At 48.8% G+C, this 13,183-nt stretch overlaps 1 protein-coding gene across 20 annotated transcripts in view; it reads left to right on the forward strand.

Moving 5' to 3' along the window:
• Positions 1-13,183, forward strand: part of CACNA1B (calcium voltage-gated channel subunit alpha1 B) — a 504,183-nt gene that overhangs the window by 474,963 nt on the left and 16,037 nt on the right. For 13 of the 20 annotated variants that reach the window (XM_034793506.1, XM_034793505.1, XM_034793508.1 and 10 more), the window contains 6 exons: positions 2,921-3,029; positions 5,920-6,027; positions 7,407-7,564; positions 10,043-10,170; positions 11,219-11,357; positions 12,529-12,678. In XM_034793506.1, the coding sequence (XP_034649397.1) occupies positions 2,921-3,029; positions 5,920-6,027; positions 7,407-7,564; positions 10,043-10,170; positions 11,219-11,357; positions 12,529-12,678 (792 nt within the window). The remainder of the gene's footprint in view (positions 1-2,920; positions 3,030-5,919; positions 6,028-7,406; positions 7,565-10,042; positions 10,171-11,218; positions 11,358-12,528; positions 12,679-13,183) is intronic. The other 7 variants (XM_034793514.1, XM_034793513.1, XM_034793523.1 and 4 more) reach the window with 3 other exon arrangements.

Below are 13,183 nucleotides of genomic sequence, written 5' to 3' on the forward strand. Positions count from 1 at the left end.
ACTTAGGTGCCTGTCTAACGACAGCCACTACAGCGGGACAGCTACGGTGCTGCAGCGGTGCCATTGTAGCACCTAACATAGGTGCTTCCTACATCGACACAAGGGGAGTTTCTGTCAGTGTAGTTAATCCACTTCTGCCAGATGGAATTCCATCACCTACACTGGGGTTAGGTCAACCTACCTGCAGCTTTCAGGGATCAACATTTTTCAGAGCCCTGAGCCAAGTAGCTAGTTCAATCTGATTTTTAAGTGTAGACCAGGCCTACATGTCCAGATCACTTTAAAAAAAGTAGGCTCCTAAATCACTTAGGCACTTTTGAAACTATTAGTCTCCCTCTCTGCAGTGGTTGGAGATGGGGCAAGGAAGTGGTGTCTGGATCTGAATCCAGATTCAGTTTCTCCTGGGAAGTGTTTGAGTTTTAGGCAGAAAGGGACACCTTTTCAATAGGTTTCAGAGGGGTAGCCGTGTTAGTCTGTATCAGTAAAAACAATGAGGAGTCCTTGTGGCACCTTAGAGACTAACAAATTTATTTGGGCATAAGCTTGCGTGGGCTAGAACCCACTTCATCAGATGCATGGAGTGGAAAATACAGCAAGCAGGTATAAATATACAGTACATGAAAAGATGCGAGTTGCCTTACCAAGTCAGTGCTAACGAGGCCAATTCAATTAGGGTGAATTTGGCTTCAATAGGGCTTCTCCAGCACAGCCCCTCTTGGAACTGTTGGGAGCACACGAGGAGTGAGGAGTGCGTTCATGGTGCCTCCCTGTAGGGGGCTGCAACACGTTCTCCCTTGTGCATCTGGCCAGCTGTGTTGACTGGAGTGGAGGGGGTGGAGCCATGTCTCCACTTTCCCCTACCCCTGGTGGAGTGCTTTGTACCCCAGGAGTTCGTAGAGAGACACTGCCCCGGTGTGTAGGAGAGCACAGGGATGAGAGGATGCAGACAGAAGGCTGGTTCTTTGCCCCCCGGCAAGCCCATCCAGCGCCTAGGTCCAGTCTGGCCCTTTCTGTGCAGACGCAGCTGCGGCAACCCTTTATGTACAAATATCTTCAGCAGGGTGAAGAATCACAACGAACCCACTTAAATGCCCTTAGCAAAGTGCTGAACTTCTGTTAAACAAAGAAAAGGTTTCCCTGGAGTGATCAAACTAACAGCCTCATCAGCTTCCAGATGGCACTCTCCAGGGATGAAATCCACCCTGTGCAGGGGACCCAAACCTACCTAACAACTGGGTTCTACCGACCTATGCAAACCCCTTTCACAGGAGCAAAAAAAAATAAAATAACTCTACAGATAACAACCAGTAACTTCCTTGTGTTGCATGAAATCTTAGAGAAAAGAAATGTAGAGGCTTGTCTGCTTTGGCTCCAGTTTAGGAAGTTTCTGAACAGCATGTGAAAGCTGAGGAGCTGGGATCTCAGCATTTGTCCAAGAAGAAGAAATCAGTCCTTACTGAACGGTGCTTAGGTTATCAGCTAGCCTGGAGGACTGGGCCTCTAGTGATCACTTACTGCTCCACCAGCCAACTTGTTCAAAAGCAGGAAGAGCTGATGGGCCAAAGTGGCACACTTGGTGTAATCTCATTGACTTCATTCGAGTGACACCAGTGATTCATTTGGCCCGGGGAGTCTAATCATGGATGATGGGGGAAGCGTTCCCATGGGGCCTCAAGATCCCTAGCCAGGCTCTGGAAAGAGTCACTCTGATGCTGTGACTTGCCCATCAAAGGGTGGGAGCTGGAGCTTTGGGCGGGCATCGCACTCCACTGCCAGGAGGAAAGGGTGAAGGGAGGGCCTAGTACTCCTCAATAAAAGGACCCCTTCCAGCGACTCGGCCATGGCATTGCTATGGACTGGATGGGAGTTCGTAGCTGGCAGCAAGGGGAGGAGGAGCGCTACAGCGCTCTAATGGGATTGCAGGGGATCTGCAGGAGAGGGGCGGAGAAAAGAGGCCAGTGTGTCTGTCATAACAAGGATCCTCCCTCGCCCTTAGCTGGGAGCAGCCCTCGGGCGAGTGGCAGGTCAGACCCCCTTCTCTGACTCGCTCAGCTCTCCTTCCAGGCCTGGGGTGAGACAGCAGCATGACTGTGTGCACGTTCAGGGCACGCCACGTCTCCCAGAACTCCGTATAAATGCAGGGCCAGATGCACAACTGGGATCAGCAGGCACAACCACGCTCGCTGCGGTGGCGTTGCACTCACTGACCGCAGAAGGGAATTGCCCCTGCACTGTCGACCTACTCACCCTTCAGACCGACTTGAGGCTGCCAGCTCCTGGTTGTGGCTCTTTGTCTCTGTGCTGTAGCCTCCCTGGCGGACAGGTAACGCCTGCAGCTGGAGTCCGCCGTAGAGCGTTCTCCTTAATGTACCATGTCACCCTATGCCTCTTGCCTGGCCAGCGGTGACCCTGACTGAGTGGCTTTCCTTAGACCTACACAACCAGGGTGTGACTGGTTTGGTTGAAGCATCAGTAGCACCCCGAAAATAGCTGAGAGAAGGCCTCCGCTGCTGCTGTGCTTCTGGTGCCCAAACCAGGACCCATGGAGCTCATGTGGTGGTAGGCTAGGGTGGTAGGTCCTGCCGTGGGATGTTGCCAAGGGAGATCAAATGGATCCAGCTGGACACAAAATATACTCCTCTGAGGGCAGCATGAACGCTGGCAAATCCCAGTCTGAGAACTTTGCAGTGAGCCCTCTGGTTCTGCAGCAGTCCAGAAAAGAAGCCGCCCTCCCCAGGGGCAAGGCTGCGTCTCCCAACAATCAGCACGCGAACGGTTAGCGTTTCCGAATGGCACAGACTTGTGATTTTGCTCTTGTAAGCATCGGGGGGAGGGATGATCCCCTTAGCAGGGGCAGCGCGGAGGGTGGGGGAGGGCCAGCGCCAGCAGGCACTGACAGCAGCTCTGCTTGGTTCCTCAGCGCCTGGTGCGGATGAACATGCCGATCTCGGACCCGGACTTAACGGTCCACTTCACTTCCACCCTGATGGCCTTGATCCGGACCGCTCTAGAAATCAAACTCGCGTCAGGTGAGAGGGGGGATGAGAGGGAGACGGGCGCGCACGTGAGCGTGAGCTCGGAAGCTAGCTTGCAGCTGGGTTATTGTGCAGAGAGGGCCAAAGAAGGAGATGTGGAGGAGGAGTTCCATAGAGGAAGTGGGAGGATCCTCTAGCCGATTACCTCCACCTCCTAAAAGGGAAGGTGGACTGATGGATTTTGGATTGGGAGACCCCAGCTCTGCTCTGACTCAGGGCATGTCTACACAGCAGCTGGGCGGTGGAATTCTCAGCCCGCGTTGATGTCATTGGGCGTGGCTGCAGCAGCACGGCCGACGGCTTGGGCTAGCTGCCCGAGAACGTACCCAGATGGGTGGGTGGGACTGTGCAGCAGCTAGCCCACCCCCCGCCCCGCCCCCCGGGCAGTGCAGCTACCCGGCTCATTTTAGCCGGCTAGCTGGAGCAGAGCTAGCGCCTTGGTCTGTGTGAGCTGGGAATCGCACCTCCTGGGTGCAGTGCAGATGTACCCGCAATGGGTGTCCTCGACAAGTCACGCCACCGCTCTGTACTGCTTTGTAAATGGAGAACGTGGCTTGTTCTCCCAAGTCAATGGCTGTGAGGTGAAAAGCCCCAGGCAAACACCAAAAAAACCAACCCTGACTCCTTAGGTTTTATTGCCTTAGCCAGGCCAGTCAGAAGAAAAACCTCTCCCTGCTAACGATCCTGTCTGCTGGCGTGGAAGCCGCGAGTCTGCGAGCTCTGACCTATATTATGCTCTGAGATAAAATTCAATTATTGAAATGCTTAATCAGGCAGATACATGGCTTCCCAATTAAACAATACAATATAATAAAATATATCAAATTCTACCTTGGATTGTTAGCCTGGTTAATCGGCCTTCAAAGCTGCGGCTTCCGCTGGAGCCAGGGACAGAATGGAAATGGCCAGAGCTCTTTGAGGGTCGTGTATAATGGCAACCTAAAGGGAGGACAAAGCATGTCCCTGTGGCTAAGATGTGGGACTGGGAGTCAGGAGAGGTGGGCTCTGTGCTTGGCTAACTGAATGAGACTGAGGATCTCGGCCTACATGACTTGCCCAAAGGCATTTAGGCACCTAACTCCTATTCATAGACTCATAGACTTTAAGGTCAGCAGGGACCATTATGATCATCTAGTCTGACCTCCTGCACAACGCAGACCACAGAATCTCACCCACCCACTCCGGTATCAAACCGGTGTCTGAGCCATTGAAGTCCTCAAATCAATGGGAGTGAAGAGCCTAGATACCTATGAGGCTCTACGGCTTAACCTCTTTGTGATACTTTCCTAGCTCATAGTAGGGCTGGACGCTTTAGCTCATAAATGCACTTTGAGATCTTGGGGTGAAAATTGCTCTAGGGCACTGGTCCCCAAATTTTTTACCTTCTGCCCCCCCCTTACTCCTGTCTGCAACACACACCCCCGGAGGTGGGGGCAGGGCTGGGAGCAGAGGTGAGGGCTGAAGCCAACAGCTAGGACCCCAGGCATGGGGCCGGCAGCCGGGGCCCTGGGCGCTGGGGCCAGGAGCGGGGCTGGATGATGCTCCCTCCCCGCCGCCTGTGGGGCCTGTCTGGGCCCCAGCTGTGCTCCCCCGAACATTCTCTGTGCCGGGGGCACGCCCCACAGTTTGGAGACCTCTGCTGTAGGGGGGCAAAATATTATGGTCCAATGGATCTAGGCTGACTGACACCAGCAGAGGTTCTGACCATGTAACTTTAAAGCAGGTGTTAGGACGGTCTCATTTCTTGGGGGCCAGGACCTCCTTCACACTAATAAGCCTGCGTGTGAAGGGGACAGTCGAGCCCTGACAGCCTGTGTCATTTTCTTACATTTCACTGGTGATCGGTCAGGCCGAGTCACTTCATTGAGGGTGACTGTCTGCGAGACCTTTGGCCATATGCAAACAGGTACCAGCAAATAGGCAGACCCCCAGAACGGGGTTTGAGGGGGTACAGGGTAGTCAGGGGCATGGATTTGAGGTTCTGGATTTGGCCTTACCCATTATTACCTGGTTGGTTTGGATTTTTAGGTTTCTCCTGCCACATGTAATTGAGAGTAGCTGGTAGGACTAACAGTCCCGTAAGCAGCCCATAAGATGCAGCGTGGCAGGTGGCATGCTCCAAGCCCTGTTATAAGAGCGATAATAGTCTCCTCGTTTGCTTTTCTCTTAGAAAATCCATTTCTGTCATAGGGATAAACTACTCAGCCTCGGACTGTGCAATTTAGCCACTTGGGAACCAGCCTGTTATCTCATAAATACTTGAACCATTCTCAGCCCGCATGTCGAGAACCTACTTTGGCCTTTTTAACGTTCTCGCTGTCCTTCTGTTTCATTTTATAGCATTTATTTGATGATGATGTTATGTAACGGTCTTTTAATTTTTTTGTGTGTGCCGCCCCCACACACCCACCCTGGTGAGGGGGGAAGGGGAGCGCATGGGGGGAGAGTGTTTATGTAATCGCTCAAGCCCACTGTTATTTCATGGTAAGATTGTTTTCTGCTGTGGCTTTGCTGTGTCCCTCGGAAGCAGCTAATGATGTGAGAAGGACATTGTTCAGGTTCTAGGGTAACAGTGGCCGTGCGTCCCGCTGGTGGGGACACCAGATCAAACTGGTCCCTGAAATATTGTACTGGTCAGACTGAGTCCGTTCCAGAACTCACACGCCGGTTTATAGTGGGGAGGGCTAGCGCTGCCTTTAATATCCGTGGTGAAGCTGTTCCTGACTCGGTGTTCTGGGAAGAAGGCAGGGGAATGGGTTTGGAAAAGACAGGATCTGTTCACATGGTAGCTTGCTCGTTCATTTGAGGTACAAATGAGGAAAGTACGTGTGCAACGTATAGTCGTTTCTCTCAGCTTCATTTGCCTTTTTTGCCCCCTGCCCAGCGGGTGTGAAGCAGCACCAGTGTGATGCTGAGCTGAGGAAAGAGATCTCTCTGGTTTGGCCCAATCTGTCCCAGAAGACATTGGACTTGTTGGTGCCTCCTCATAAACGTAAGTGCTAAGTAAGGATCCTCTTCCCCTTAGAAGCAATGCAGAGACATGAACCCAAAAGCCCATTCCAGGCAGCCACAGAAATCCAGGTTCTTCCGCTCTCGTGCCCAGAGCCAACCCTCGGTGTGCACCGCAGTCTAGATGACACAGTACAGAAGCCCGTTTCATCCTCTGCCTGGAGTTTCCTTCAAGTGTCACCTCTGGAACGCTCACAGCCTCATGTCCCTACCCCTCCGTAGTAAGAATCCCAAGTCACTCCCAAGCAGGGGTCTCAAAACATTATGTCCTAGTGCCTCTTGCCTGAGCCAGTAGATTCATTGCATTGTGGACGAAGATAATACATAGTGGCCAGAAGAAAGCAATGCCTTGTCCAGCCTCTTCAAGAGAGATTTCTTTGTCATGCAGCAGTCCTGCTTCCTGTAGTTTTATCTGCTTCCAGTCTGGCTCCTGCAGGTCAGGGGAGCAATTTCTACCATCTGGGTTCTGTCTGCATCCAAAAAAAAAGTCAAGAGAAAAATGTTAAAGACTGCAAAGAGCCCGTGTAATAGGAAGGGGGGTTTGGTACTAAAGGCTTAATCTCCCCTAAGGATGGCCTGTGGGAGCGTGTTGGGAAAATGGAAAGTTTGAAATTCTCTTGATTGGCAAAAGCAAGGGCTCTGAATCCCCTGGCTTGCTGATTAACGAGAAACAGCCCCGTCCAATCAGGGCAGCTTTAACTGAGAAAGGTATGGTGCTAAGCTGCGCGACAGGGAGAGGTCAGTGATAGACCTGTAAAACAAAAACAAACCAAAAAACCATCTGGAAAAATGAAATACAATTTAAATGTATATTAGCCCGTTATTCCCCTGTTGATGATAATATAATGAAAGAAAAATAAGGCCTTTCTGATGATAAAAAGGCCGGCTGCAGATCTGGTATTAATTTCAATGTTCTTTTCTGTCTTCCATTCTTACACCACCATACGGCTTTTCTTGCCTAGGGCATCCTTCCTGTAACAGATCCCTAAATATTTTCAACAGAGAGCAAAGCTAGGGGGGTGGGTGGCTTTCAAAGCAGGGTGCCGCGACCCTCAGAGAGAGGAAAGGCAACAATGGTCAGGGAGAGAATGAAGGAAGAGGAAAATTGCTAAGCTGAAGAAGTCTGTTCTAACCATGTCTTTTCCTCTTTTTTCTCTCTCCCTCCTCCTCCTTCTCCACTTCTAATGTGACGTCTTATATGTCTTTTTACTTGCTGTTCTTGTCCATTGCACATTTCCCCCATTTAAATAATTTCTTCCCTTTCCCTCCATTTCTAACACCCGTTCCTTCTCTCCCCCTGCACCTTTCCCCCTCTCCATCTGACTCTCCTTTCTGCATTTCACCTCCCATTTCCTAATCCAGCTGACGAAATGACTGTGGGGAAGGTCTATGCCGCTCTCATGATATTCGACTTCTACAAGCAGAATAAAAACAGCAGGGAACAAGTGCACCAGCCACCTGGAGGTCTTTGCCAGGTACCCAGCAACAAGACGCTGTTCCCTCTTCTCACTCCCACCAAGGTGCCTGTGCATCTCACGGTCCTTTATACTAGCAATAACCAAACCTCAGAAAGTCTAGCGGTCCCATTCCCTGCCGCACCTGAAATTTGGGATGCTTCTCCAAGCCTTTTTGAATTGTCGAAGCATCTTGGAAGTGGAAAATCTCATTTAGTTCCTAATTTCAGCGGAGCTGGAAATACCTTAGGTAAAATTTCCAAAAGCACCTAAGTGACTTAGGAGCCTATGTCTCATTAAAAGTCTATGAGATTTAGGCTCTTTAAGTGACTAAGAGTAATATTTTCAAAAGCAGTAGAATGTGCTTAGGCCCTTGGGAACCTAAGAGCCATTGAAAGTCAGTGAGATCTAGGCTTCCAAGTGCTGCCACTTTTGAAAAACAGAACTTAGGCACTGTTGAAAATTTTACTCCTTGAAAATATCTCCAGCCATGGTGTTTGGGCACTTCTCTTCCTACCCTGGCCAGAACTGAGAGGGCCGAGGCACATATAGCCTGGTAAATTTTGAGATTGTACTTGTCACTAACGCAAGTTCTTCCCCCAGATGGCTACACGGATATTGTGGTTGAGTGTGGGACACACAGATAGAGACTTGATGATGTTTTAGGTAATGCAGGCAAGTGTAATTGAAATTATACACGAAGAAAAGAAAGCACAATAATTATAACAAAACTTCCCAGATTATGCAGATTTATGGTGATTGACATACTTACAACATCATGGAGACTGATTACAGTAAAAATAGGAGAAAAATCAGTGGTGCTCACTGTGACACTTACCACACGAGGAATGTGCTGGTCTAGGCTTCCTATCTGGTTGCCCACATACATCTGGGACCATATCTAATTAAATCTCAGCCCCCTACTCATATTTGATATTCTGAGAGACCCGTTTTAGGGTTCGGGTTGTCCACATGTGATATTCCAGTTGACCATAATTACATTTCCAACAGTTAATGTGAGTCCCTTTCCCAATAGTTTTGGTACATCAATGCAGTTAACTTTTATTGCAAAAAGCCCCTAAGATGCTGCCATCTCTTCATTTGTGGTTTATCTCTTTATCCCTAGATGCATTGCTAACTTCTCACAAAATACAGATTGCCGTATTTAACCCTGTGTCAAGCACATATTTCATAACCTTTGGTCAAGTACATAATATTTATGCTAACTTATGCTGACTGCCAACCTCTACTAGGCCTGACTCTAAGCCCTTAATGCTTAAGACCTATAGCCGAGCCTATTTTTGATATACGTATTTGGGTTTTTCTACTTGCTGTTGCAGCTTCAGTAACTTCCATTATGATGTCTATAAGCATGCTTTACAGATAAGTTATATTTTACCTCCAAGATCAGGTCAGGTGTCAGCGGTCAACAATGACAAAGAATGAGTGAAAAGTTTATGCAAACATTAAGAAAGATTTGGCTTGAGTTTAGGGCCAAGGTTTGGGTTGATTCTTATTGGTAGCCAAGCTAGTTCATCTGTCCCTGTTTATCACTACTGTGATCCTTACTTTTGCTGCAATAATCATTCCACAGCTCACAAGCATGACATGTTGTTGTTGGGCTAAATCCTGAGGTTCTTACTCAGAATTTAAACCCAGCTCCCGTTGACTTCAAAAGGCTTTGTGACTGAATAGGAACTGCAGGAATGATCCCCATGCCGTGTCCATGTTCAGATCTTAAGGTCATAGGATAAAATCTTGGCCATACTGAAATCAGTGACAAAACTCCCACTGACTTTAGTTGGGCCAGGATTTCATCTATAAAGTGTATAATATAGTCATAGGGTCACTCAGTTAACGCCAAGCTGGGATGATGAGTAAATTTCATTGGTATCATGAAGCCCTAAATCAGAAACATGGCCTTGGGATTGAAATAACAAGCACCTAGTAGGCTTCAGGGTGATGTTCAGTATGAGACTCGGTATCCCAGACTGAGATCTGAGTTAGCACCTGACCCTTTAAGCTGTGGGACCTTTTGAGGTTGACTCGACCATATCATTTTATTCTGTTTGATCTGAAAATTGATGTGTAGCTAAAACCATTCCTCCTAGTTCTTGTGAACTATAAAAGGCTCGTCTATGTGCTATGAAAACGAACTGGAAAGAGCAAAAGAAAACATTTTTAAAAGTGAATTTAGTGCTGGAACAAGGTGCCAGATTGACATCCCTGGATTGTGACGTTCTTCTGTTTGCCCACAGAACGTGTACAGCAAGGACAGTGGCAACGCATGTTTCCTTTATACTTTCCCTGCAACTTGCCTCATCCCTGATACATAGGGACCACTTTTAAGGTCCCTGTGGCCCTCGCAGCATGTGGCCTATCCATAGAGAATGCCAATGAAGGGGGCAATTAGTGCTGGTTGTGATCTTGGAAGAGGGTTTAATAATGTGGACACCACTAAGAAAGCAACTAGGAAAGACCACACCCCATGTTCTCCAAGCAGCTGTAGCTTTCTCACTGATGCCCTCTCCTTATGCATTGCAGACTGGACCAGTGTCGTTGTTCCACCCCTTGAAAGCAACCCTGGAGCAAACCCAGCCTCTGGTGTTCAACCACGCTAAAGCATTCCTTCGCCAGAAAAGTTGCACCTCACTCAACAACGGGGGCACATTGTGAGTATTCCCTGGGCTTCCCACAATTACCTTTGACTGTGGTGGCCCCCACGGTGATTTCTCCGTAGTTCTCTGATTTCTCAGTATTCGAGCCAGCCCCCTCATGCAGTCTGCATTTCGTAACTTCCCACCATTGCTAGTTTGTGTTTTCAGGCTCCGGGAGCTTGGAATATTGCAAAACTTGCCCAGTGAACGTTCACTGATTCTAAAGAGTCTTGGAGCCAAAGAATACCCCCCAGATATGACAGGACTTAATGTCAGTGGGAGTTTCCATGCATGGTACTGCGAAGAATTTGGCCCTCATTTCCTGCAGCCAGACAATACAATCTCTGCACAATATGCATGCCAATTGTTCCCTACTTCCCTCCCTATTTCCTGCTCTCCTTGTATGTTAGATTTGTCTGGGTCACTCGTGCCACTGACATTCAACAATAGACCTCTGAGATATAAATACATTAATAACCAGGAGGGGGAAATATGGTGGTAATAAACCTATAGCTGTAAAAACCTAGGGGTAAATTTATCCCTGATGCAGCTTTACTGATTTCGTTTGCGTTACACCTTAGAGGAATTTGGCCAATAACATTTAAGAATCTTAGCCTAGCTGGCCATGTTAACGTAACTCCTCCATGTTTTACATAAGTATGTGTATTTGCTGAGTATTTTTGTGTGTGTTTACTAGTGGCAGTCTAGCATTCATCCGTTCTTTTGTGGAAAATACCCCTGTTTAGCAACATGGGATCTGCAAGAAAAGTTTGGTCTTCTGTGTCAGTGCCAGAATTAATTTCCTAAGGCACTGAAAACAGGTTGCTGTTTTCCCTTTTAAATAGATTGGTTTTATTTCCATGTTCTTCCTAAGATCCTCAGGGTGAATGAGGAAATTATCTGTCAGTCAAAGCTCAAGAGCCCTGTAGTTTACTAGCTTCACCAGTCGCTCCCCCCATCCAGCCACACGACTTGAGAAGTGGGGGACCCCCAGAGCGCTTTAACTAAATCCAGCTGCAACGCCTAGCACAGCAGTTCACCTTTTCTCTTCACCTTGCACCAGGCCAGCCCCAGAGAGTGGGATCAAGGAGTCTGTTTCGTGGGGGACTCAGCGCACTCAGGATGTGTTTTACGAAACCAGGACCCCAGCTTTTGAACGAGGCCACTCGGAAGAAATTCCCATTGAGCGGACAAGCAAACAGGTGAAGATAAAGCAGAATGCAATAGGTCTCCATAGGTGTCAAGCGAGTTATTCCTTTTGACTCCCAAACAGCTCCCCATTCATGTTTTGGGCCAAATATTGCTCTGTTGGTTGCAAAAGTCTTGCTTGAATGTAACTGAGAACTGAATCTGACCCATTCATGTCTTTGTAACACTTTCTTTGGCAGATGCCCCTCTTGGATGTGTGGCGGATTCAGGCTTATTCCAAATGGGAGCATGGGGGAGGAAGAATGGTCTCATGGCTAGGTGGCTGGATTGGGAGATAAGAGACTTGGGTCCAATTCCCAGCTCAACCACAAACTTTGCTGTGTGACCTTGAGCAAGTCACTGTGCCTAGCTTCCCCATCTGTCCCTTGCCATACACCTGGATCTCATTGGCTGTTGGAGCTGCTTGGAATTGGTGCTCAGGTGACAGGCAGGGGAAGAAAAGAGAATTTGGGAGTAGTTTGGCATCATCGATACATGATCAGAGGTGGACACGGCTGGACAGTGGGTGTTAAGTGGGGCAGGGTGGAGGGGGACGAGGGTTGGGCTGTGACTGTTCCTTCTAGCGAGTGTCATTTTCACAGCAAAACTTTTCAGAACTGGAGAAACCGGAGCAGGGGAAATTAGCCAAGAGGAGGAAATCAGAAACCAAACACCCAAAGGCGAATTAAGGGACTAGTGCGATGGGTTTACGAAGTCTTTAAATTGTAGGTCACCTATTCAAATCCAGCCCAGGTGAATAGCTACTGCGAGGATGGCTCTTCAGTGACCTCTCTGAGGTTTGGGGGGTCTTTAGTGCAGCTCCTTGTATATCGACGGGCTGTACTATAAAAAGCACCACCATATTTGGCACTAATTGGCTCCCTTATTGACTGAGTGCGGAGTGGAGACTGACCTACGCTGAGAAGGGGTCCACGTTGAGGCGTGCGGGCAGGGCAGTGTGGGGAAGCGTACACCAGCACTCTCCAGGCTGAGCTAGTTCTGTAGATAACTAGTGACCTTCGGTCACCAGGGCTATCAGGCTGGTGTCTCGGACTAGCCGTAAATCCTCACAGATGAAATAGAAACCCAGCAGTTCGCCTTAGTCCTGGAACAAGCCTGGCAGAGCGATTGCTTTAAACGGACATTTATGTTCCTGCTTCTGAAAATATTTCTCAATCCAATCAGGTTGTAGAAATGAGAGAAATCAGCCCCACCCTGGCCAACGGAGAACATCAGCCTGGCCTGGAGAGCCAGGGGCGGGCGGCTTCCATGCCGCGTCTGGCCGCCGAAACTCAGGTGAGGGAGGGAGGCTTTACTGGCAATGGAAAACTTACAGTAAGTCAAGCATTCAACACGTTCTCTCTTCCTGTCCGTGTCGTGTTGTTTTTTAAAGCGACTGGCGGGTTGTTTGTTTCTTTAAGAGACACTGATGGAGCGGGAGGCTCAGAAATTTGAGCAGCCTTGTGCTTTTGATCCTTGGGATGCTGTGTACACAGAGCTGTTCCCCCAGCTGTCTCCATCCCCTTATACAGCCAGCAAAAAAGAAATCCTGCTCTCTGGGCGAAGCACCTCATTTAATCTGATGTCTGTCTAGCTGAAAAGATATGTTCCGACTGACAGGGAGTCACTCGATGGTTTGCAGAGGTGTATTTCATCGCCTTGCATAGAACATGCATACGTCACTGCCCTGAGTCCGTGGTGGGGTATATCCATAGCCCTGGGAATAAAACAAGCTTGTTTCTTTTTGATGAGCCTGTTTATATATGAAACGTGCTGTAGGCTCTCCCTCACCAGAGGGCTGCATTTAGACACTAAGCAATTCCTCTGCCTCTCTCCTCCT

Source organism: Trachemys scripta, chromosome 17, assembly GCF_013100865.1.
Source record: "Trachemys scripta elegans isolate TJP31775 chromosome 17, CAS_Tse_1.0, whole genome shotgun sequence".
Taxonomy (NCBI): domain Eukaryota; kingdom Metazoa; phylum Chordata; order Testudines; family Emydidae; genus Trachemys; species Trachemys scripta.